Below are 25,950 nucleotides of genomic sequence, written 5' to 3'. Positions count from 1 at the left end.
CCTCGGTTCTCGACACCCCTCCCTGTCTCTGTAACTCCCTCCGGTCCCCTACAACCCTCCCTGTTTCTGTATCCTCCTCCAGTCTCCTACACGCCTCCCTGTGTCTCAAACTTCCTCTGGTCCTCGACACCCCTCTCAGTCTCTGTAACCCTCTTCGGTCCCCTAAACCCCTCCCAGACTTTCTAACCCCTTCCGGTCCCCGTCACCTCTCCCTGCCTCTGTAACCCCCTAGGTCCCCTACAGCCCTCCGTGTCTCTGTAACTCCACTCCGGTCCCCTAAACCGCTCACTGTCCCTGTTATCCTCTGCGGTTCTCGACACCCCTCCCTGTCTCTGTAACCCATTCGGGTACCCTACATTCGTCCCTGCCTCTGTAACCAGATCAAGTCCCGGATGCCCCTCACTGTCTCTGTAACTCTCTCTGTTCCTCGACACGCCTTCCTTTCACTGTAACGCACTCTGGAAACCTACACCCATCCTTGTCTCCATAACCCCGTCCGGTCCCCTACAACCCTCCCTGTCTCTCTAACCCACTCCGGTCCCTGACACCTGTCCCTGTCTCTGCAACCCCCTCAGGTCCCGTACACACCGCGCTGACTCTGTAACCCCCCTCGGTTCTCGACGTCCCTCCCTGTCTCTGTAACCTGATTAGGTCTCAGACGCCCCCCCCCCTCTCTTTGTAACCCTCTCTGTTCCCCGACAACCCTCCCTGACACTGTAATGCCCTCCGGAAGCCTACACCCTCCCTGTCTCCATAAACCCATCCGGACCCCAACACCCCTCCCTGTCCCTGTAACTCTCTTCAGTCCCCTACACCCCTCTCTGTCTCTCTAACCCACTCCGTTCCCCTACACCCCTCCCTGTCTCTAGCCCCTTCCGGTTTCCAACACCCCTCCCTGTCTTTGTAACCCCCTACGGTCCCTGACATCCCTCCATTTGTCTGTAATCCTCTCAGGACCCTGACGACCCTCCCTGTCACTGTAACCCCCTCCAGTCCCCGATACACCTCCCTGTGTCTGAAACCTCCTCTGGTCCCTGACACCCCCCCCTGTCTCTGTAACCCCCTCCAGTCCCTGACACCCCTCCCTGTCTCTGTAACCCACTCTGGTCCTTGACACCCCTCCCTCGTCTGTTACCTTCTCCTGTTCTCGTCACCCCTCCCCATCTCTGTAACGCCCTCTGCTCCCTGACAGCCCAAACAGTCTCGGGACCCCTTCTGGTCCACTACACCCATCCCTGTCTCTCTAATCCACTCCGGTCCCCTGCACCCCTCACTGTGTCTAACCCCCTCCAGTCCCCGACACCCCTCCCTGTCTCTTTAACCCACGATGGTCCCCGACACCCCTCCGTGTCTCTGTAACCCCCTCCGGGCCACGACACCCTTCCCTGTCCATTTAACATGATCCAGTCTCTGTCACCCCTCCCTGTCTCTGTAACCCCCTTCTGTCAACAACACCCCTCCCTGTCTCTTTAACCCCCTCCGGTCCTCTACACACCTCCTTGTCTCTGTAATCACCTCCAGTCCCCTGCACTCATCCCAGTCTGTGAAACCTGATCAGGTCCCGGACGCCCCTCTCTGTCTCTGTAACCCTCTCTGTTCCCTGACACTCCTCCCTGTCACTGTAGCGCCCTCCGGAAGCCTACACACCTCCCTGTTTCTAACCCACTCTGGTTACCGACACCCCTCCCTGTCTCTGTAACCCAGCACGGTCCCTGATATCCCACCCTGTTTCTGTAACGCCCTAAGGCCCCATGCACACCGCCCTGTCTCTGTAACCCCCTTCGTTCTCAACACCCCTCCTTTTCTCTGTAACCCCCTACAGTCCCCGACACACCTCCCTGTCTCTGTATCCGCCTCCGGTCCACAACACCCCTCCATTTGTTTGTAATGCCCTCCGGTCCCCAACGACCCTGCCTGTCTCTGTAATCCCTCCGTTACCCTACAACCCTCCCGTGTCTGAAACCCCCTCTGGTCCCCGACAGCCCTCCGTGTCTCTGTAATCCCCTCCGGTCCCCGACACCCCTGCCTGTCCATTTAACCCCCTCCAGTCCCTGTTACCCCTCCGTTCTCTGTAACCCCCTTCAGTCAACGACACCCCTTCCTTTCTCTATAACCCCTTGCGGTCCATGACTATCCTCTTTGTCTCTGTAACCCCACTCTGGTTCCCGACCCCCCTCAGGTAATCTGTAAGAACCTCCGGTCCGCGTCACTCCTCACTGTCTCTGTGACCCACTATGGTCCCCGACATCCCACCCTCTCTCTGTAACCCCCCTATGGTCCCCTAAACACCTCACTGTCTCTGTATCCGCCTCTGGTCCACAAAACTCCTCCATTCCCCTATAACCCCCTCCAGTCCCCTACAACATGCCCTGTCTCTGTGTCTGCCTCCAGTCCCCGACACACCTCCCTGTGTCTGAAGCTTCCTTCGGTCCCTGACACCCCTCTCAGTCTCTGTAACCCTCTCCGGTACCCTACACCCCTCCCTGATTTTCTAACTCACTCCGGTCCCCTGCACCTCTCACTGTCTCTAACCCCTTCCGGTCCCCGACACCTCTCCTTATCTCTGTAACCCACTACGGTCTTCGACACTTCTCCCTGTCTCTGTAACCCCCTCAGGTCCCGTACACACCGCTATGTCACTGTAACCCCCCTCGGTTTTCAACAACCCTCCCTGTCTCTGTAACATCCTCTGGTCCCCTACACCCCTCCCTTTCTCTGTAACCCCACTCCAGTCCCCTAAAACCCTCCCTGTCCCTGTTATCATCTCAGGTCCCTGCACCCCTCCCTCTTTCTCTAACCCACTCCAGTACCCTACACCTCTCTCTGTCTCTAACCCCCTTGGGTCAACGACACCTCTCTTTAACCCCCTCCAGTCCCCAACATCTCTCCCTGTCTCTGTAACCCCATAAGGCCCCGTAGACCCCTCCCTGTCTCTGTAGCGCCCTCTGGAAGCCTACACCCCTCCCTGTCTCCATAACCTCCTCCAGTCCCCTACACTCCTCGCTGTCTCTGTAACTCCCTTTGGTTCACAACACCCCTCCCTGTCTCTGTAACTGCCCCCAGTCCCCGACACCCCTCCCTGTCCCTGTTATCCTCTCCGGTCCCTGCACCCCTCTCTGTCTCTCTAACCCACTCCGGTCCGCTACACCTCTCTCTGTCTCTAACTCCCTCCGGTCCCCGACACCTCTATCTGTCTCTGTAACCCCCTAAGGCCACGTACACCCCTCCCTGTCTCTGTAATGCCCTCTGGAAGCCTACACCCCTCCCTGTCTCCATAACCTCCTCCGGTCCCCTATACCACTCGTTTCTGTAACCGCCCCCAGTCCCTGACACCCCTCCCTGTCTCTGTTATCCCCTCCAGTCCCCTACACCCCTCCCTCTTTCTCTAACCCATCCAGTCCCCAACACCACTCCCTGTCTCTGTAACCCCTGCAGGTCCCGCACACACCGCCGCAGATCCCATACACACCGCCCTGGCTCTGTAACCCCCTCGGTTCTCGACACCCCTCCCTGTCTCTGTAACCACCTCCGGTCCCCTACGCCCCTCCCTGTCTCTGTATCCACCTCCAGTCCCTCCCTCTGTCTGAAACCTCCTCCGGTACCCGACACCCTTCCCTGTCCATTTAAGCCCCTCCCGTGCCCATCACCCCTCCCTGTCTCTGTAATCCTCTACAGTCCCTGATGACCCACCTTGTCTCTGTAACCCCTTCCGGTTCCTGACACCCACCCATCTCTGTTACCCCTTCCGGTCTCTGACTCCTTCCACATCTCTATTACCCCTCTCCTGTTCTTGACACCCTTTCCAGTTTCTGTAACCCCCTCTGGTACCCGACACCCCTCCCTGTCTCTGTAATCTCCTCCAATCTCTGATGCACCTGCCTGTCTCGGTAACGCTCTCCGGTCCTATACACCCCTCCCTGTCTCTCTAATCTCCTCTGATCCCCTACACCCCACCCTGTCTCTCTAACCCACTCCAGTCCTCAACACCCCTCCCTGTCTCTGTATCGCCCTCCGCACCCTGACGCCACACCCTATCTATGTAAATCCCTCCGGTCTCGAACACCCTTCCAGTCTCTGTTACCCCAACACTCCTTCCAGTCTCTGTTACCCACTCCGTTCCCTGACATATCTTTCTGTTTCTGTCGTACCCTCTGGTCCCAGACATCCCTCCCTGTCTTTGTAACACCCTCCAGGTCCCTCAACTCTCTTCATCTCTATTAGACCCACCGGTCCCCGATACCTCTCCCAGATACCTCTCCCCGTCTTTGTAAATCCCTCCGGTATCTGACAGCCCTCCTTGAGACAGAGAGGTGTGCAGGGGACCAGAGGGGGTTACGGAGACAGGGCGGTGTGTATGGAACCTGCAGGGATTACAGAGACAGGGAGAGGTGTCGAAGACCATAGTGGGTTACAGAGACAGGGAGAGGTGTCGGGGACTGGATGGGTTAGAGACAGAGAGGGGTGTAGGGGACCGGAGTGGGTTAGAGAAAGAGGGAGGGATGTAGGGGACTGGAGGGGATAACAGAGACAGGGAGGGGTGTCAAGGACTGGGGACTGTTACAGAGACAACGAGTGGTGTAGGGGACCGGAGGAGGTGATGGAGACAGGGAGGGGTGTATGCTTCCACGACACCACTCCCTGTCTCTGTAGCAGCCCCTTGGGTCCTTACAACCCTCCCTGTCTCTATCACCCCCTCCGGTCCACTGCACCCCTCCCTGTCATTGTCACCCCTACCAGTGCCCGACATCCCTCCCTATCTCTGTAACCCCCTCATGCCCCCGACACTCCTCCCTTTCTCTGTAACCCCCTCCGGGCCACGACACACTTCGCTGTCCATTTAACATCATCCAGTCTCTGTCACCCCTCCCTGTCTCTGTAAACCCCTTCTGTCAACAACACCCCTCCCTGTCTCTGTAACCCCCTCCGGTCCCTGACACCCCTCCCTGTCTCTGCAACCCACTCTGGTCCTTGATACCCCTCCCTTGTCTGTTACCTTCTCCTGTTCTCGTCACCCCTCCCCATCTCTGTAACGCCCTCCGGTCCCTGACAGCCCACACAGTCTTGGAAACCCCCTCTGGTCCACTACACCCCTCCCTGACTCTCTAACCCACTCTGGTCCCCTGTACCCCTCCCTGTCTCTAACCCTCTCTGGTCCCCGACACCCCGCCCTGTCTCTTTAACCCCCTATGGTCCCCAACACAATCCCCTGTCACTGTAACCCCCTTGTTCCTCGATACCCCTCCCTGTCTCTGTCATCTACTGCGGTCCATGACGACTCTCTTTGTCTCTGTAACCCCCCTCCGGTTCCCATACCTCTCCCTATGCCTGTCACCCCCTCTGGTCCCCTACAACCCTCCCTGTCTCTGTAACCCACTCTGGTTCTCCGCACCCCTCCCTTTCTCTATAACCTGTTCATGTCCCGGATGCCGCTTCCTGTCTCTGTTACCACCTCCGGTCCCCTATACTCCTCTCTGTCTCTGTAACCCCCTTCAGTCTCCTGCACCCATCTCTGCCTCTAACTTGCTCAGATCCCAGATGCCCTCCGGTCCACAAAACCCCTCCCTGTCTCTGTATCCGCCTCCGGTCCCCGACAGCCCACCTTGTGTTTGTAACCCCCACCAGTCTCCGACACCCCTCCCTGTCTCTGTAAACCCCTCCGGTCCCCTACACCCCTGCATGTCCCTATATCCGCTTCCGATCCCTGACACCGCTCCCTGAGACTGAAACCCCCTCCGGTACCCGACACCCCTCCCTGTCTCTGTATCCACCTCCAGTCCCTGACTCCCCTCCCTGTGGCTGAAACTCCCTCTGGTCCCCGACACCCCTCCCTGTTTCTGTAAACCCCTCTGGTCACGACACCCTTCCCTGTCCCTTTAAGCCCCTCCGGTGTCCATCACCCCTCCCTGTCTCTGTAACTCCCTTCAGTCCACAACATCCCTCCCTGTCTCTGTAATCCCCTGCAGTCCCTGATAACCCACCTTGTCTCTGTAACCCCCTCCGTCCCCGACATCCCTTCCCATCTCTGTTACCCTCTCCTGTTCTCGACACCCCTCCCTGTTTCTGTCACCCCCTCCGGACCACAACATCACTCCCTGTCTCTTTTACCCCCCTCCGGCCCCCTATACCCCTCCGTCTCTGTAACCCCTCTGGTTCCCGACACCCCTCCCTGTCTCTGTAACCCCCTCGGTCCCCGACATCCCTTCCCATCTCTGTTACCCTCTCCTGTTCTCGACACCCCTCCCTGTTTCTGTCACCCCCTCCGGTCCACTACATCACTCCCTGTCTCTTTTACCCCCCTCTGGCCCCCTACACCCCTCCCTGTCTCTGTAATCCCCTCTGGTTCCCGACACCCCTCCCCACCTCTGTAACCACATCTGGTCTCTGACACTCCTCCCTGTCTCTGTAACCCCCTCTGGTCCCCGACACTCCTCCCTGTCTCTGTAGCCCCCTTCGGTCCCCGACACCCCTCGCTGACTCTGTTACCCCCTTCGGTCCCTGACAAATCTCCCTGTGTCTATAATTCACCCTCGTGTCCCCGATACCCCTCATGTTTTCTGTAACCCCATCTGGTCCCCTTCACCCCTCCGATCCGTGACACCCCTCTTGGAGTTCACCCACTCTTTCTCCCACTCTCGTCCTCCAGATTGACGTGCTCAGAGATGTCCCACGAGAAGCAGGAGACGACGGGGTCTCCAGAGGCTCTGACTTGGAAAACACAGGAGGCGATGCTGGGATCCAAGACTGAGGTGTCACGGTGGAGAGGTGCGGACCCTGCACAGGGAAGGGGTGGCAGGGAGAGGGCAGGGGTAGGAGGTGTGTTTGTCCGAGGCCTCCCTGAGCCCAAGGCCCACAGCCTGGCTGCGGGGTCCCATTGTGATGCTGAACGAGGCTGCTGGGCGAGAGAGGAAGTGGGGAAGGGAATGGGGGACCCTGGGCAGGAGATTGAGTCATTAATGGCTTGAATGTGTGAGAAAGAGGGTCTCAGACCTTTGTTTTCTTTCCCTGCCCTGGGAGTTTGGGATGAGCAGGGGCTTCATTCTGTATCCCTGCTCCGTGAGTGTGAGACGGGGATGGGGCTTTGCTCTGTGTCTCCACCTCGGGAGTGTGTGTCAGGTCGGGAGTTCACTCTGTGTCCCCACCCCAAGTGTGTGTGACGGGTCGGGGATTTATTCTGTTTCCCCACCCCAGGAGTGTGTGATGGGAATGGGGCTTCACTCTGTATCCCCACCCCGAGAGTGTGTGACAGGAATGGGGCTTCACTGTGTCCCCATCCCAGGAGGGTGTGTTAGATCGGGGGTTCTCTCTTTGTCCCCACCCCAGGAGTGTGTGACGGATGGGGTTGGGACCTGCCCTCTCTAACTGCCCCCTCTGTGTTCCTCCAGCGGTGAAGAACTGTCTCTACCGGCACCTGGTGAAGGTTCTGGGTGAAGATTGGATATTCCTTCTGCTGCTTGGAGTTCTCATGGCCTTAGTGAGCTGGGCGATGGACTTCATCGGGTCCAGGGGACTGAGATGTGAGTGGAGGAGCTGGAGCAGGGTATAGAAAGGGGAGAGAAAGTGGGGGAGAGAGAGAGGAGTTAGAGGGGAGGGGGGATAGAGAGGGGGGGAGAGGGGAGAGAGGGAGAGAGAGAGAGGGGGGTAGAGAGAGGGGGGGAGAGAGGGGTGGGACAGAGTGGGGGAAAAGAGGCAGGCAGAGAGAGGGGGGAGAGGGAGAGATGGGGAAGAGGGGAGAAAGAGAGGGGGAGAGAGAGGGTGAAAAGGGGGAGGGGGGAGAGAGAGAGAGGGAGAGAGAGGTGGGGAGAGGGGGAGAGGGATGTGAGGGGGGGTGGGACAGAGGGGGGAAGAGAGAGGTGGGCAGAGAGAGGGTGAGATGGGGAGAGGGGAGAGACAGGGTAGAGAATGGGGAGAGAAGAGGGGAGATGGGGAGAGAGGAGCGGAGAGAGGGGGGTGAAAAGTTCAGCAGGGGGGGAGAGATGGAGAGAGAGGGGAGAGACAGGGTAGAGAAAGAATGGGGAGAGAGAGGGGGAGGGGAGAGAGAGAGGTGGGGAGAGGGGGAGAGGAAGAGAGAGGGGGGAGAGAGATGGGGGAGTGAAAAGTTCAGAGAGAGGGGGGAGAGAGAGAAGGGGAGACGGGGTAGAGAAAGGGCTGTGAAGGGGGGAGAGAGTTGGAGAGAGAGCTGGAGGTGGGGAGAGAGGGGGTGGATTTGGGGTACTGAGAGGTGGAGAGAGAGGGGGAGAGAGCTAGAGAGAGAGAGAGGGGGAGAGAAAAGGGGAGAGGGTTTGGAGAGAGAGGGGGGAAAGGGGTGAGAGCGAGGGGGGTAGAGAGGGGAGAGGAGGAGGGTTTGAGGGGGAGAAGGAGAGAGGGAGTTTGAGGGAGAGTGGTGACGTGATACAGAAGTGGGGAGATGTGTCCAGATGGGATAGTCTTCAATACTCTAACCCCTCTCACTCCCCCTCCCTCTTTCTTGTTTCCTCTCTCTTCCCTCCTCTCCTCCCTTTTGTCTCTCTCTCTCTCTCTCTCTCTCTCCCCCCTCCCCCTCTCTCCCTCCATCATCCTCCTCCCAGTCTACAAGTACCTCTTTGCCATGGTCGAGGGGAATCTTGGCCTCCAGTACCTGGTCTGGGTTTGCTACCCCCTTGCCCTGATACTCTTTAGTAGCCTGTTCTGTCAGATGGTTTCACCGCAGGCTGTTGGTGAGTCATTCAGGGGTCGTGCGCGGTTCCCCGGACTCCGTACCCCGCACAAGGAGCACGTGTCCCCGGTCCCCCTATCCCACACGCGGTTCCCAGTCTCCATATCCTGCATGCGGTCCCCCTAGTGTCCATATCCTGCACGCAGTTCCCCTGGTCTCCGTCACCACCACTCAGTTCCCCTGGTCTCCGTATCCCACAAGCGGTTCCCCCAACTTCGTATCCCACACGCGGTTCTCACGGTCTCCGTATGCCGCATGCGGTTCCCCTGGTCTCCGTATCCCCCATGCAGTTTTCCCGGTCTGCGTATCCCACATGTGGTTCCCACACGCGGTTCCCCTGGTCACCATATCCCCCACTTGGTTCCCCGGACTCCGTAACCCACACACGGTTTCCCAGTCTCCATATCACACACGCGGTTCCCCCGTTCTCTGTATCACACATGTGGTTCCCCCAGTCCCTGTATCCCACAATTAGTATCCCCAGTCCCCGTATCTCATACACAGTATCCAAGGTCTCCTTATCCCACACACAGTTCCCCCGGTCTCCATATCCTGCACTGGAGTGCGGTTCACCCGTCTCCGAAGAGAATTCTGACATCGCGCCCCTGCCTCCCCTCCCCACCCATCTCTCTCTCACTCCTCTCACCGCAGGCTCCGGAATCCCTGAACTTAAAACTATCATCCGTGGAGCCGTTCTTCATGAGTACCTCACGCTTCGGACATTCGTGGCCAAGACTGTGGGACTGACTGCAGCGCTGAGCGCAGGATTTCCGCTTGGCAAGGAGGTGGGTGCGAAGTCTCGTCTGCCCGCCATTTCTCCCTAGAGTCCCACGATCTCCGCCTCGCCAGAACCATGGGAAACGCCCTTTGCCCCTGATATTCCATGCCAGATTCTTATCCCGCCCCCACCCATCCACATCCCCATTTTGAATTCCTCTTTAACATTTAAAACTTGACTCGACCGCCCTCTTGCCATGAAGATCTTCTTCCCTTTCACCCTGAGCACGTGTCCTCTGGTCTGTATCTCAGTAGGGAAAAAGCCGACGGGTATTTACCCCATCTTCAGGGGATAAAGTCCCGAACCTGTTGGACCTTTCCCTGTAACTCAGTCCCTGACGTCCGGGCAATGTCCCAGTAAATCTTTAGGGGATAAAGTCCCGAATCTGTTGAACCTTTCCCTGTAACTCAGTCCCTGATGTCCAGGCAACATCCTAATAAATCTCTGCCTCTTTCTGTCTTATTGAGATCTCGCTCTCTCCCCCACTCTCTCTGCCCCCCCCCATCCCCCCGCTTATCTCCCCACAGGGTCCGTTTGTCCACATTGCCAGTATCTGTGCAACACTACTGAGCAAACTTCTGTGCTTTTCTCAGTGGTCGACGAGAGGTGAGTGAGGGGGTCACAGAGTCGGGATTCACTGGTTACAGTGGGGGGGAGAGAAATAGGGAGAGGGGTGAGAGAAAGGGGAGAGAGTGAAGAGATGGAGGGAATAAGGGTGGGAGAGAAAGAGGAGAGAGCAAGGAGACAGAGGGAATAGGGGGGAGAAATGGGGAGGGGGAGAGAGAGGAAAGGAGAGAGAGTGGGGGAGGGTAATAGAGAGGAGATATGAAGGTTGAGAAAATGAGGGAAGGGAAAAGAAAGGATGGGCCTCTGGTGAGCGCTGTCATTTACAGTGTTGCCAACTAACAGCTTGTTGCTTTATCCGCCCCACTCATCCCATTTCCCCTCTGTCCCCCTTCCCCTCTCCCCATTCCCCTCCCCTTCCCCATTCCCCTCACCCATCTCCCCCTTTCCCTTCCCCTTCCCCTCTCACTCCCTTTCTCTCCCCTTCCCCTCTCTCCCCCTTCCCCTCTCTCCCCTTCCCCTCTCTCTCCTTCCCCTCTCCCCCTTCCCATCTACACCCCCTATTAACAGGACTTCAAGCCGTCCGCTGGCGTATTAATCCCTGCTTCTGCTGTTGGCGTCGTTTGTACATTTGGGGCACCGATCGGAGGCAAGTCCCCAATCGGAGCAGGAAGATGGGGTGTCCTCACCCCGGCAGTGTGTGACAGGACGGGGCTTCGCTCTGTGTCCCCACCTCAGGAGTGTGTGATGGGACGGGGCTTCTATCTGTGTCCCCACCCTGGGAGTGTGTGATGGGGCAGGGATTCACTCTGTGTCCTCACCCCAGGAGTGTTTGATGGGATGGGGCTTCACTCTGTGTCCCCACCCTGGGAGTGTGTGACGGGACGGGGTTTCACTCTGTTAAGGCTCTTGGGCTCTAGTGTGTTGGGTAGGGGAGTGGGACAGGGAGTTGAGATGGGATGAGTTTTGCAGCTCCTCGGAGAGAGCGACAAAGACTTGGGATCCATTGTTCAATCTTCAACGTGTCTGATTCACTAACTGTCTTTCTGCCCCCCCTGTCGTCTGCCTCTGTCCCATTTCCACCCCTCTCTCCCTCCTCACCCCTCTCTGCCCCACTCTCTCCTTCGCTCTTTCTCTCACTTTCTCCCACCTCTCTCTCCCCCCTTTCTCTCCCTCTCCCCCCTCTATCTCCCCCCCACTGCCTCCTCTCTCCTCCCCTTTCCCCCCTCTGCCCCTCTCTTTCCCCCCTCCCCTTCTCTCCCCTCTCTCTCCCCCTTCTCTCTTCCCCCTCTCTCCGCCTCTCTTACCCCTTCTCTCCTCTCTCTTCGTCCCTCACTTCCCGCCTCTCTCTCCGCCCCTCTCTTCCACCCTCTCCACCCCTTTCCCTTCCCCCCCTCTCTCTTCCCTCCGTCTCTCCGCCACTCCTCCCCCTTCTTTCTTATGTCTGGTGTGTCCAGGAGCCGTTCTATTTACGATCGGATATCCTCACCGTGGGTTGTGCTATTGGTATCAGCTGTTGTTTTGGGACCCCTCTGGCAGGCAAGTTCCCCCAGGAACATTACTCTGCATTTCACTCCGGGAGTGTGTGACGGGATGGGGCTTCACTCTGTGTCCCCACCCTGGGAGTGTGTGACGGGACAGTGCTTCGCTCTGTGTCCTCACCCTGGGAGTGTGTGACGGGACGGGGCTTCACTCTGCGTCCAATCAATTCTAATGATTTTCTTTTTCTCTCTCTCCCCCCACCACCTTCTCTCCCCCAGGTGTCCTGTTCAGTATTGAGGTGACCTGCAGCCATTTTGGAGTCCGTAACTACTGGCGGGGAATTCTGGGGGGTGCCTTCAGTGCATTCATCTTCCGCGTCCTCTCCGTCTGGGTCAAAGACACAGGCACCGTACCCAACCCCCCCCCCTTGCTGATCTCTCTCCTTCCCGTCGCTCTCCACCTCTGTGCAGGGCCTTGGCCCTCACTGGTCGACTGACATCTCTTTCTCTCTCTCTCTCTCTCTCTCTCTCTCTCAGTGACGGTCACAGCCCTGTTCAAGACGAACTTCCGCGGAGACATCCCCTTCGATCTTCAGGAGCTGCCTGCCTTCGCCATTATCGGGTAGAGGGGCTGTCTGGGGCAGGAATGTGGGGCAGGCGGGAGGAGACGGATCCGTGCACAGGACAGGTCTGGGGGGACGGATGGTTCCGTGGATGGGATGGTTTTGAGGAATGCGGGACAGATCCGACGACTGGACAGATCTGGGGAGACGTGGGACGAATCCATGGACAGGACAGGTCTGGGGGGGATGCGAGACGGATCCGTCGACGGGACAGGTCTGGGGTGATGCAGAATGGTTCCGTGGACGGGATGGATCTGTGGGGATACGGGATGGATCTGGGGTGATGCAGAGCAGGTGAGAACAGTGTGTATTACGGCACAGAATTCAAGGTGGGTGGGGCCATCTCTGATGCACTGTGTGCAGTTTTGGTCAACGATTGACAGTTAATATCTTAATCAGATAGAAAGAGGCAGAGAAAATTAACTGAGTTGTTGCCCAGACGTCAGGGACTGAGTTACAGGGAAAGGGTCAACAGGTTCGGGACTTTATCCCCTGAAGATTTACTGGGACGTTGCACAGACGTCAGGTTGTGAATTACATGGAAAGGGTCAACAGGTTCGGGACTTTATACCTTGAAGATGTACTGGGACGTTGACCGGACATCAAGGACTGGGTTACAGAGTAAGGATCGACATGTTCGGGACTTTAACCCCTGAAAATTTAATAGGGTGTTACCAGGATGTCAGGGACAGAGTTACAGGGAAAGGTTCAACAGGTTCGGGACTTTATCCCCTGAAGATTTACTGGGATATTGCCCGAATGTCAGGGACTGAGTTACAGGGAAAGGGTCAACAGTTTCGGGACTTTATCCCCTGAAGATTTACTGAGGTGTTGCCTGGATGTAAGGGATTGAGTTACAGGGAAAGGGTCAACAGGTTCGGGATTTTATCCCCTGAAGATTTACTGTGAATTTGCCCGGATGTCAGGGAATGAATTACAGGGAAAGGTTCAACAGGTTCGGGACTTTATCCCTTGAAGATTTACTGGGACTTGCCCAGACGTCAGGGACTGAGTTACAGGGAAAGGGTCAACAGTTTCGGGACTTTATCCCCTGAAGATTTACTGAGGTGTTGCCTGGATGTAAGGGATTGAATTACGGGGAAAGGGTCAACAGGTTCGGGACTTTATCCCCTGAATATTCCCTAACGTTGCCTGGACATTAGGGAATGAGTTACAGGAAAGGGTCAACAGGTTTGGGAATTTATCCCCTGAAGATTTACTGGGACATTGCATGGATGTCAGGGACTGAGTTACAGGGAAAGGTACAACAGGTTTGGGAATTTATTTCCTGAAGATTTACTGGGACATTGCCCGGACGTCAGGGACTGAGTTACAGGGAAAGGTTCAACAGGTTTGGGACTTTATCCCTTGAAGATTTACTGGGACGTTGCCTGAAAGTCAGGGACTCTGTTACAGGGAAAGGTATAAACAGGTTCGGGACTTTATCCTCTGAAGATTTACTGGGACGTTGCAAGGACGTCAGGGACTGGGTTCCAGGGAAAGATTCTGTGCTGTGAGATCTGACAGCTCTGTTTTCTGTCCGTCTCTCCTCCCCACCACCACCCTCACCCTCACACCATAGTATCGCCTCAGGATTCTTTGGGGCGCTGTTCGTGTACCTGAACCGACAGATTGTTGTCTTCATGAGGAAGAAAAATTTTGTGACCAAAATCCTCAAAAAACAGTGAGTGGGGAGAGAGAGGGGATTTGGAGGGACTAACAGACCCCAGTCAGGGTACAGATATCCCCCTGAGATAGAGGGACGGAGAGATTCTGGACAGTGTATAGATATCCCCATAAGAGAGGGGGAGGAGTGAGAGACCACGGTCAGGGTACAGATATCCTCCTGAGAGAGGAGGGGACAGAGAGACCCCGGTCAGATAAGACATATCCCCCTGAGAGAGAGGGACGGATAGATCCTGGTCAGTGTACAGATATCCCCCTGAAAGAGAGGGATGGAGAGACCTCAGTCAGTGTACAGATAACCCCTGAGAGATGGGGGGATGGAGAGATCCTGGTCAGTGTACATGAACAGATATCCCCCTGAGAGAGTGGATGATGAAGAGACCCTGGTCAGTGTACAGATATTCAAATGAGAGATGGGGGACGGAGAGACCCTGGTCAGTGAACAGATATCACCCTGAGAGGCGGCGTGAGGGGGTAACAGAGAGACCCGAATCAGTGTACATATTTACCCCTGAGAGAGACAGGGATGGAGAGACCCCGATCAGTGTACAGAAATCCCCCTGAGAGAGAGGGACGGAGAGACACCGGTCAGGATACAGATGTCCCCCTGAGAGATTGGGGAGACAGAGAGGCCGCGGTCAGTGTACAAATATGCCCCTGAAAGAGGGGGGGAGCGGAGAGAGCCCGTTCAGTGTACAGATATCCCCCTAAAAGAGAGGGACGGAGAGACCCTGGTCAGTTTACAAATATCCACCTGAGAGAGAGAGTGATGGAGAGACCCGGGTCTGTGTACAGATATCCCCCTGAGAGAGAGGAGTGGGGAACTCTGGTCAAGGTACAGATATCCCCCTGAGAGAGAGGGACGGAGAGACCCCTGTCAGGGTACAGATATCCTCCTGAAAGAGAGGGACGGAGAGACCCCGGTCACTGTGCAGATATCCTTCTGAGAGATGGTGGGACAGAGAGACCCCAGTCAGTGTACAGATATCCCCCTAAAAGTGAGGGACGAAAAGACCCCGGTCAGTGTACAAATATCCACCTGAGAGTGATGGAGAGACCCTGGTCAGGGTACAGATATCCCCCTGAGAGAGAGGAGAGGTGGACGGAGAGACCCCAATCAGTGTACAGAAATCCCCTTGGGAGAGAGGAGCGGTAAACCTCGGTCAGTGTACAGATATCCCCTAGAAAGAGAGGGATGGAGAGACTTAGGTCAGTGAACAGATATCCCCCTGGGAGAGAGGGATCTGGTCATGGTACAGATATTCTCCTGAGAGAGCGAGGGACAGATAGACTACGGTCAGTATACAGATATTCTGCTGAGAGAGGGGGGGGATGGAGAGAACCCCGGTCAGTGTACAGATATCCCCCCTGAGAGAGAGGAGCAGCAAACCCCATCAGTGTACAGATATCTACCTAAGGGAGAGGGACGGAGTGACCCTTGTCTGGGTACAGATATCTCCCTAAGAGAGGGGGGGACGGAGAGACCCTGGACAGTGTACAGATATCCTCCTGAGAGAGGTGGGGAAAGAGAGACCCACGATCCGTGTACAGATATCGCCCTGTGTGAGAGAGAGGGGTGGAGAGACACCCCTCACTGTACAGATATCCCCCCCCTACGAGAGGGGGGGGACACAGAGTGCCAGTCAGGGTACAGATATTCTGCTGATAGAGATGGATGAAGAGAACCTGGTCAGTGAACAGATATCCCCTTGAGAGAGGGGGGGAAACGGAGAGACCACGGTCAGTGTTCAGATAATCCCTGAGAGAGAGAGGAATGCTGAGAACCTGGTCCATGTATTGATATCCCCTGAGAGAGGGGGGGATGGAGAGACCCTGATCAGGGTACAGATATCCCCCTGAGAGAGAGAGAGGAACAGAGAGACCCCAGTCAGTGTACAGATATCCTCCTGAGAGAGGGGGTGAAAGAGAGACCCCGGTCTGTGTACAGATATCCTCCTGAGAGAGGGGGTGAAAGAGAGCCCCGGTCTGTGTACAGATATCCCTGAGAGAGGTGGGGGACGCAGAGACCCCGGAGAGTGTACAGATATTGTCCTGAGTGAGAGGGATGGATAGATTCCGGTCAGTGTACAGATATCCTCCTGAGAGAGGGGGTGAAAGAGAGATCCCTGTCTGTGTACAGATATCCTCCTGAGGGAGGGGGTGAAGAAAAAGAAAGAGACTCCCAGTGAGAGTGGAGGACGGAGAGACCCCAGTCATTGTACAGATGTTCCCCTGAGAGAGACAGGGATAGAGAGATGCCGGTCAATGTACATAAATCCCCCTGAAAGAGAGGAGCAGGGAACCTTGGTCAGGGTACAGATATCCCCCATAGAGAGAGAGGGACTGAGAGATTCCAGTCAGGGTACAGATATCCCCTGAGTGAGGGGGGGACAGAGAGATACGGTCGTGTACAAATATCCCCTGAGAGAGAGAGGGACGGAGAGATCCTAGTCGTGTACAGATATTCCGTAATAGAGAGCGACGGAGAGACCCCGGTCAGGGTACAGATATCCCCCTGTGAGAGATAGGGACGGAGAGACCCCGGTCAGGTTACAGATATCCCCCTACGAGAAGGGGGAACGGAGAGACCACGGTCAATATACAGATATCCCCGAGAAAGAAAGGGATGGAGAGACCACCTGTCAATGTACAGTTATCTCCCTGAGAAAGAGGAGTGGAGAACCCTGGTCAGGGTACAGAGATCCACCTGAGAGAGATGGACGGAAAGACCCCGGTCAGGGTACTGATATCCCCTGAGAGAGGGGTGGTGCCGTAAAGACCCTCGGTCAGGGTACAGATATACTCCTAAGAGAGGGGCGAAAAGAGAGACCCCGGTCTGTGTACAGATATTATCACCCTGAGAGGTAGTGAGAGAGACGGAGAACGCCCAGTCAGTGTAGAGAAATCCCCCTCTGAAAGAGAGGAATGGAGAGACCCCGCTCAATGTACAGATATTCTCCTGAGTGAGGGGGTGGACATAGAGACCCTGGACATGGTACAAATATCACCCTGAAAGAGTGGAGGACGGAGAGATCCCAGTCAGTGTACAGATATCCCACTGAGAGAGGGGGCAGGACGCAGAAACCCTTGTCAGTGTACAGATATCCCCCTGAAAGAGAGGGACGGAGAGACCCCAGTTACTGTACAGATATCCTTCTGAGAGGGGGAGGACAGAGAGATCCTGGTCAGGTTACAGATATCCGCCTGAGAGATGGTGGGGACAGAGAGACCCCGGTCAGTGTACAGATATCCACCTGAGAGAGAGGGTTGGAGAGACCCCGGTCAATGAGCAGATATCACCCTGAGAGAGGGGTAGACGGAGAGACCCCAGTCAGTGAACAGATATCCCCCTGAGAGAAAAGGACAGAGAGACCTTGTGCAGTGTAAAGATATTCCCCTGAGAGAGAGGGATGGAGAGACGCCGGTCAGGGTACAGATATCCCCCTGAGAGAGCAAGGGACAGATAGACTACGGTCAGTATACAGATATTCTGCTGAGAGAGAGGGACGGAGGGACCCTTGTCAGTTTACAGATGTTCCTCTGATAAAGAGGGACGGAGAGACCAAGGTCAGTGTACAGATATTCCCCTGAGAAGGGGACGACATAGAGACCCCGGTCACGGTTCAAATATCCCCCTGAGAGAGAAGTGAACCGAAGAGAGCATGGTCAGGGTACAGATATCCCCCTGAAAGAGAGGGACGGAGAGACCCCGGTCAGTGTACAGATATCCCCTGAGAGATTGGATGACAAAGAGACACCGGTCAGTGAACAGATATTCCGTTGAGAGAGGGTGGAAGGAGAGACCCCAGTCAGTGGACAGATATCCCCCTGAGAGAGAGGGAGGGAGAGACCCCAGTCAGTGTACAGATAACCCCTGAGAGAGTGGATGACGAAGAGATCCCAGTCACTGTACAGATATCCTTCTGAGAGAGGGGGGGGGACAGAGAGACCCCTGTCAGGTTACAGATATCTGCCTGGGAGATGGTTGGACAGAGAGACCCCGGTCACTGTACAAATATCCACCTGAGAGAGAGTGATGGAGAGAAGCTGGTCAATGAACAGATATCACCCTGAGAGAGGAGTAGACGGAGAGACCCCAGTCAGTGTACAGAATTCCCCTGAGAGAGAGGAGGGGGAAACCTCAGTCAGGGTACAGATATCCCCCAGAAAGAGAGGGATGGAGAGACCCCAGGTCAGTGAACAGATATCCCCCCCTGAGAGAGAAGGACAGAGAGACTGTGTGCAGTGTACAGATATCTCCCTGAGAGAGAGGGATGGAGAGACTCCAGTCATGGTACAGATATCCCCCTGAGAGACCGAGGGACAGATAGACTACGGTCAGTATACAGATATTCCGCTGAAAGAGTGGGGGACAGAGAGGCTGTGGTCAGTTTACAAATATGCCCCTGAGAGAGGTGGGGACGGAGAGACCCCGTTCAGTGTACAAATATCCACCTGACGAGAGAGTGATGGAGAGAAGCTGGTCAATGAACAGATATCACCCTGAGAGAGGAGTAGACGGAAAGACCGCAGTCAGTGTACAGAAGTCCCCTTGAGAGAGAGGAGAGGGGAACCTCGGTCAGGGTACAGATATCCCCCAGAAAGAGAGGGATGGAAGAGACTCCAGTCAGGGTACAGATATCCCCCCTGAGAGAGAGGAGCGGGGAACCTCTGTCAGGGTACAGATATCCCCCTGAGAGAGAGGGACGGAGAGACACCAGTCAGGGTACAGATATCCCCCTGAGAAAGTGGGGGGACAGAGAGGCCATGGTCAGTGTACAAATATGCCCCTGAGAGAGGTGGGGACGGAGAGACCCCAGTCAGTGTACAGATATCCCCTGAGAGAGGGGGGGATGGAGAGGACCACCGTCAGATAAGAGATATCCCCCTGAGAGAGAGGGACGGAGAGACCCCAATCAGTGTACAGATAACCCCTGAGAGAGTGGATGATGAAGAGACTGGTCAGTGTCCAGATATTCCGTTGAGAGAGGGTGGAAGGAGAGACCCCAGTCAGTGGACAGATATCACCCTGAGAGAGAGGAGTGGGGAACCTCTGTCAGGGTACAGATATCCCCCTGAGAGAGGGACAGAAAGACTCCGGTCAGGGTACAGATATCCCCCTGAAAGAGAGGGATGGAGAGAACCCGGTCATTTACAGATATCCAACTGAGAGAGAGAGGAACGGAGAGACCCCAGTCAATGTACAGATATCCTCCTGAGAGAAGGGGTGAAAGAGAGACCCCAGCCTGTGTACAGATATCCCAGAGAGAGGTGGGGGACGCAGAGACCCCGGAGAGTGTACAGATATCGTCCTGAGTGAGAGGGATGGATAGATCCCGATCAGTGTACAGATATCCCCCTGTGAGAGTGGCGGACGGAGAGACCCCAATCATTGTACAGATGTTCCCCTGAGAGAGACAGGGATGGAGAGACCCCACTCAGTGTACAGAAATCCCCTTGAAAGAGAGGAGTGTGTAACCTCGGTCAGGGAACAGATATCCCCCATAGAGAGAGGGACCGAGAGATCCCGGTCAGGGTACAGATATCACCTAAGTGAGAGGGGACAGAGAGACCCCGGTCAGTGTACAAATATCCCCCTGAGAGAGAGAGGGATGGAGAGATCCTAGTCAATGTACAGATATCCCCATAATTGAATGCGACAGAGAGACCACTGTCAGGGTACAGATATCCCTCTGAAAGAGAGGGACGGAGAGACCCCAGTTATTTACAGATATCCCCCTGAGAGAGATAGGGACGGAGAGACCCTGGTCAGGTTACAGATATCCCCCTACGAGAAGAGGGGACGGAGAGACCACGATCAGTATACAGATATCCACCTTGAGAGAGAAAGGGATGGAGAGACCCTGTGCACAGTACAAATATCCCCCTGAGAGAGAGGGATGAAGAGACCCCGGTCAGGGTACAGATATGCCTCTGAGACAGGTGGGGGACACAGAGACCCTGGTCAGGTTACAGATATCCCCCTATGAGAAGAGGGGACAGAGAGACCACGATCAGTATACAGATATCCACCTTGAGAGAGAAAGGGATGGAGAGACCCTGTGCACAGTACAAATATTCCCATGAGAGAGAGGGATGAAGAGACCCCAGTCAGGGTACAGATATCCCCCTGAGAGAGAGGGATGGAGAGATTCCGTTCAGTGTACAGATATCCCCCTGTGAGAGTGGAGGATGGAGAGACCCCAATCATTGTACAGATGTTCCCCTGAGAGAGACAGGGATGGAGAGACCCCACTCAGTGTACAGAAATCCCCTGAAAGAGAGGAGTGTGTAACCTCGGTCAGGGAACAGATAGTCCCCCATAGAGAGAGGGACTGAGAGATCACGGTCAGGGTACAGATATCACCTAAATGAGGGGGGACAGAGAGACCCCGGTCAATGTACAAATATCTCCCTGAGAGAGAGAGGGATGGAGAGATCCTAGTCAATGTACAGATATCCCCGTAATAGAATGCGACAGAGAGACCCCGGTCAGGGTACAGATATCCCCCTGAAAGAGAGGGACGGAGAGACCCCAGTTATTTACAGATATCCCCCTGAGAGAGATAGGGACGGAGAGACCCTGGTCAGGTTACAGATATCCCCCTACGAGAAGAGGGGATGGAGAGACCACGATCAGTATACAGATATCCACCTTGAGAGAGAAAGGGACGGAGAGACCCTGTGCACTGTACAAATATCCCCCTGAGAGAGAGGGATGGAGAGACCCCGGTCAGGGTACAGATATCCCCCTGAAAGAGAGGGACGAAGAGACACTAGTTATTTACAGATATCCCCCTGAGAGAGATAGGGACGGAGAGACCCTGGTCAGGTTACAGATAACCCCCTACGAGATGAGGGGACGGAGAAACCACGATCAGTATACAGATATCCACCTTGAGAGAGAAAGGGACGGAGAGATCCTGTGCACAGTACAAATATCCCCCTGAGAGAGAGGGATGGAGAGACCCTGGTCAGGGTACAGATATCCCACTGACAGAGAGGGATGGAGAGACACTGGTCAGAGTACAGATATCCATCTGAGAGAGAGAGGACAGAGAGACCCTGGTCAGTGTACAGATATTCTGCTGAGAGAAGGGGGGAACGGAGAAAAGCGGGTCAGTGTACAGATATCCCCCTGAGAGAGACAGGGATGGAGAGACCCCAGTCAGTGTACAGAAATCCTCCTGAAAGAGAGGAGCGTGTAACCTCGGTCAGGGTACAGATATTCCCCATAGAGAGAGGGATCGAGAGATCCCGGTCAGGGTACAGATATCCCCTAAGTGAGGGGGGGACAGAGAGACCCCGGTCAGTGTACAAATATCCCCCTGAGAGAGAGCGGGATGGAGAGATCCTAGTCAATGTACAGATATCCCCGTAATAGAATGCGACAGAGAGACCCCGGTCAGGGTACAGATATCCCCTTGAGAGAGATAGGGACGGGGAGACCCTGGTCAGGTTACAGATATCCCCCTACGAGAAGAGGGGACGGAGAGACCACGATCAGTATACAGATATCCACCTTGAGAGAGAAAGGGATGGAGAGACCCTGTGCACAGTACAAATATCCCCCTGAGAGAGAGGGATGAAGAGACCCCGGTCAGGGTACAGATATCCCCCTGAGAGAGAGGGATGGAGAGACACTGGTCAGAGTACAGATATCCACCTGTGAGAGAGAGGACAGAGAGACCTCGGTCAGTGTACAGATATTCTGCTGAGAGAAGGGGGGGACGGAGAAATGCCGGTCAGTGTACAGATATCCCACTGAGAGGGATAGGGACGGAGAGAACCTGGTCAGTGTACATATATCCCCCTGAGATTAAGGGACGGAGAGAACCCGGTCAGGGTACAGATATCCCTCTGAGATGGGGGGGGGAACACAGAGACCCCAGTCAGGGTACAGATATCCCCCTGAGAGAGGAGGGGATGGAGTCACCCCGGTCAGGGTGCAGATATCCCCCTGAGAGAGAGGGTCGGAGAGACCCCAGTAAGTGTACAAATGTTGACGTTTCTTATCTCTTTGTAGGAGACTGATCTACCCAGCTGTTGTGACCTTTGTCCTGGCCACTCTTCGATTTCCCCCTGGAGCGGGTCAGTTCTTTGGTGCTGGGGTAGGTTATCTCAAAATCTCCACTAATATTCTCCCTTCACTCTGTGCCCGTTCCCCGGGAGTGTGTGACGGGATGGGGCTTCACTCTGTGTCCCGCCCCTGGTGTGTGTGACGGGACGGGGCTTCGCTCTGCGTTCCCTCCCCTGGGTGTGTGACTGGACTTGGCTTCACTCTGTCACCCCACCCCCGGGATTGTGGGCGTGATGTGGCTTCACTCTGCTTTGCCCGCCCTGAGAAGGTGTGACAGGACGGGACAATCATCCTCAATCCCATTTCTGTCCCACAGTTGATGCCGCGCGAAACCATAAACTCGCTGTTTGACAACTACACCTGGACAAAGACGATCAACCCCCAGGGTCTAGGAAACTCAGCACAATGGTTTAAACCCCACCTCAATATCTTCATCGTCATGGCACTGTACTTTGTGATGCATGTGAGTTCTCCACCTCTCTCTCCCCCTCTATCCCACCCTCTTCCATCATCGTCTCTTCCCACCTCATCCCCTCTCTCTCTCTCCATCCTCTCACTCCCCTCTCGACCTCTTCCCCATCCTCTCTCTGCCCCCCCACCTCTCCCCCCCACCTTACTTCTCTCCATTTTCTCCCCAGTTCTGGATGGCAGCCTTGGCTGTTACAATGCCTGTTCCCTGTGGAGCGTTCGTTCCTGTCTTCAACTTGGGTAAGTCCCTTATCCCACCCCACTCTGTCTCCAACCTCTCCCCTCTTCCCCTTCTCTACCCAATCTCCCCCTCGCCCACCACTCTCTCCCTACCCGCAGTCTCTCTGTCCCCCATCACTCCCTCTCCCCTGTCTCCCTGTCTCTGCTCCCCCCCTCTCTCCCCACTTCTATGCCCCACCTCGAATCCTCTCCCTCTCTCTCTACCTGCGTCCCTCCTTCCATCTCTTTCCCACTGCCTCATGAAGCTGATATCTCCCCCTCCAGGTGCCGTGATGGGCCGCGCCGTGGGTGAACTGATGGCACTCCTGTTCCCTGATGGCCTCGTGTCCAACGGAAACCTCTACCACATCCTGCCTGGAGAATACGCCGTCATCGGTGAGTGCAGGAGGGGATGAATTGGGGGTGGACGGGGAGCCTCAGGCCTGGGGAAGGTGACATTGGAACTGCCAGAGGGTCCAGATCGCTGGTATTGGGGAGAGAGGGGAGATGCCAACCTTCTACACGATGCACATCCCCTCTCCCTACTCCCCCTGTTCGTATCACCTTGTAACATTCTACACCATCCACAAACCCACTCCCCACTCCCCGTCCTGTCCATATCTCGTTGTAACCTTCTACACTGTCCACAACCCCTGTCCCCACTCCCTGTCCTGACCATATGTCATTGTAACCTATGACAACCTTCTACACCGTCCACAGCCCCTCTCCCCATGCTGTCTGTAAACCCCTGTAACCTACCACAACCTTATTCACTGTCCACAACCCCTCTCCCCACTCCCCATCCTGTCCTTATCCCGTTGTAACCTTCTACACCATCCACAACCCCTCTCACCACTCTACATCCTGTCCGTATCTCCTTGTAACCTTCTACACCATCCACAACCCCTCTCACCACTCTACATCCTGTCTGTATCCCGTTGTAACCTTCCACACCGTCCACAACCCCTCTCCCCACTCCCCGTCCTGTCCATAACCCGTTGTAACCTTCTACACCATCCACAAACCCCCTCCCCACTCCCCGTCCTGACCATATCCCCTTGTAACTTTCTACACCATCCACAACCATTCTCCCCACTCCCTGTCCCCGCTAACTCACCCTCCTGTCTCTCTCTCTTTCTCTCCAGGAGCAGCTGCCATGACGGGAGCAGTGACCCACGCAGTGTCGACGGCCGTCATCTGCTTTGAGCTGACGGGGCAGATCTCCCACATTCTGCCCATGATGGTGGCCGTGATACTGGCCAATATTGTGGCCCAGGGCCTGCAGCCGAGCCTGTACGACAGCATTATCCAAGTGAAGAAGCTTCCCTACCTGCCCGAGCTCAGCTGGAGCAGTGCCAGGTATGTGTGGACACTGGACATGACCCTCAGACTGTGGGACGGGACAGGGCTGCGCTCTTGTGTCCTCTCCCTGGGAGTGTGTGATGGGGATGGGGCTTCACTCTGTCCCCACCCCGGGAGTGTGTGACAGGATGGTGCTTCACTCTGTGTCCCCACCCGTGTGTGTGTGACGGGACGGGACTTCACTCTGTGTCCCCACCCTGGGAGTCTGTGACGGGGACAGGACCTCACTATGTGTCCCCACTGCTGGAGTGTGTGAGGGGGAAGGGGCTTCACTCCGTTTCCCCACCCAGGGATTGCTTCACGAGACAGGGCTTCGATCTCTGTCCCTACCCTGGAAGTGTGTGACGGGATGGGGCTTTGCTCTGTATCCCAACCCCAGGAGGGTGTGACGGGACGGAGCTTCGCTCTGAGTCCCCACACCAGGAGTGTGTGACGTGACGGGACTTCACTCTGTCCCCACACCGGGATTGTGTGATGGATCGGGGTTTCGCTCTGTGACCCCACCCCGGGAGGGTGTGATGTAGACGGGGCTTCACTCTGTCCCCACACTGGGAGTCTGTGTCGGGAACAGGACTTCACTGTTTGTCCCCACCCCAGGAATGTTTGATGGAGACGGAGCTTCATTCTGTGTCCCCATCCCAGGAGTGTGTGACTGAACGGGACATCGATCTGTTTCTCCACCCCGGGAGGGTGTGATGGGACGGGACTTCACACTGTGTCCCCACCCCGTGTGTGTGTGACGGGACAGGGCTTCACTCCGTTTCCCCAACCAGGGATTGTGTCTCGGGACAGGGCTTCAATCTCTGTCCCTACCCTGGGAGTGTGTGATGGGACGGGGCTTCAATTTCTGTCCCCACCCCAGGAGTGTGTGACGGAATGGGGTTTATCACATCCCCACCCAGGGAGGGTGTGACGGGTTGGAGCTTCGCTCTGTGACCCCACCCCAGGACTGTGTGACGTTACAGGGGTTCGCTCTGTGTCCCCACCCCAGGAGGGTGTGACGTGACTGGACATCGATCTGTTTCTCCACCCTGGGGGGGTGCGACGAGACGGGGGATCACTCAGTGTCCCCACCCCGAGAGTGTGTGACGGGGATGGGACTTCAGTCTGTGTCCTCACCGCGGGAGTCTGTGCCAGGGACAGGACTTCACTTTGTGTCCCCACCCCGGGATGTGTGAGGGGGACGGGGCTTCACTCTGTGTCCCCACCCACCCCGGGAGTGTTTGACGGGGATGGGGCTTCAGTCTGTGCCCCCACCCCGGGAGTCTGTGATGGGGATAGAACTTCACTATGTGTCCTCTCACTGGGAGTGTGTGACGGGTCGGGGCTTCGCTCTGTCCCCACCCGGGAGTGTGTGATGGGACGGGGCTTGGCTCTGTGTCCCCACCCCGGGAGGGTGTGATGGGATGTGGCATCACTCTGTGTCCTCATCCCAGGAGTGTGGGACGGGACGGGGCATCACACTGTGTCCCCATCCCGGGAATGTGTGATGGGGATGGTGCTTCACTCTGTCCCCACTCCAGGAGTGTGTGATGGGACGGTACTTCAGTCTGTGTCCCCACCGCGGGTGTCTGTGACGGGGACAGGACTTCACTCTGTGTCCCCACTCCGGGAGTGTGTGAGGGGGACGGGGCTCCAATTTGTGCCCCCACCCCGGGAGTCTGTGATGGGGATAAAACTTCACTATGTGTCCTCTCACCGGGAGTGTGTGACAGATCGGTGCTTCACCCTGTCCCCACCCCGGGAGTGTGTGATGGGACGGGGCTTGGCTCTGTGTCCCCATCCCGGGAGGGTGTGACAGGATGTGGCAACACTCTGTGTCCCCACCCCAGGAGTGTGTGACGGGACGGGGAATCACACTGTGTTCCCATCCCGGGAATGTGTGATGGGGACGGTGCTTCACTCTGTCCCCATTCCAGGAGTGTGTGACGGGACGGTGCTTCACTCTGTGTCCACACCCCATGTGTGTGTAACGGGACGGGGCTTCACTCTGTGTC

The 25,950-nt window shown here is 56.1% G+C and overlaps 1 protein-coding gene across 1 annotated transcript in view; it reads left to right on the top strand.

Annotated features, from left to right (window-relative positions):
• The window catches only part of LOC138754229 (chloride channel protein-like), a 46,810-nt gene that overhangs the window by 11,246 nt on the left and 9,614 nt on the right, over positions 1 to 25,950 (top strand). Inside the window, 15 exon segments of the mRNA XM_069918160.1 lie at positions 6,644 to 6,762; positions 7,383 to 7,514; positions 8,565 to 8,693; positions 9,344 to 9,477; positions 9,998 to 10,054; positions 10,056 to 10,076; positions 11,492 to 11,573; positions 11,795 to 11,920; positions 12,053 to 12,137; positions 13,721 to 13,822; positions 21,851 to 21,935; positions 22,221 to 22,367; positions 22,543 to 22,612; positions 22,877 to 22,987; positions 23,737 to 23,950. Of these exon segments, the coding sequence (XP_069774261.1) occupies positions 6,660 to 6,762; positions 7,383 to 7,514; positions 8,565 to 8,693; positions 9,344 to 9,477; positions 9,998 to 10,054; positions 10,056 to 10,076; positions 11,492 to 11,573; positions 11,795 to 11,920; positions 12,053 to 12,137; positions 13,721 to 13,822; positions 21,851 to 21,935; positions 22,221 to 22,367; positions 22,543 to 22,612; positions 22,877 to 22,987; positions 23,737 to 23,950 (1,598 nt within the window). The 5' untranslated portion in view covers positions 6,644 to 6,659.

The sequence above is a fragment of the Narcine bancroftii genome, chromosome 2 (genome assembly GCF_036971445.1).
Source record: "Narcine bancroftii isolate sNarBan1 chromosome 2, sNarBan1.hap1, whole genome shotgun sequence".
Classification (NCBI taxonomy): Eukaryota; Metazoa; Chordata; class Chondrichthyes; order Torpediniformes; family Narcinidae; genus Narcine; species Narcine bancroftii.
This window is presented reverse-complemented; position numbering and strand designations above follow the sequence as displayed.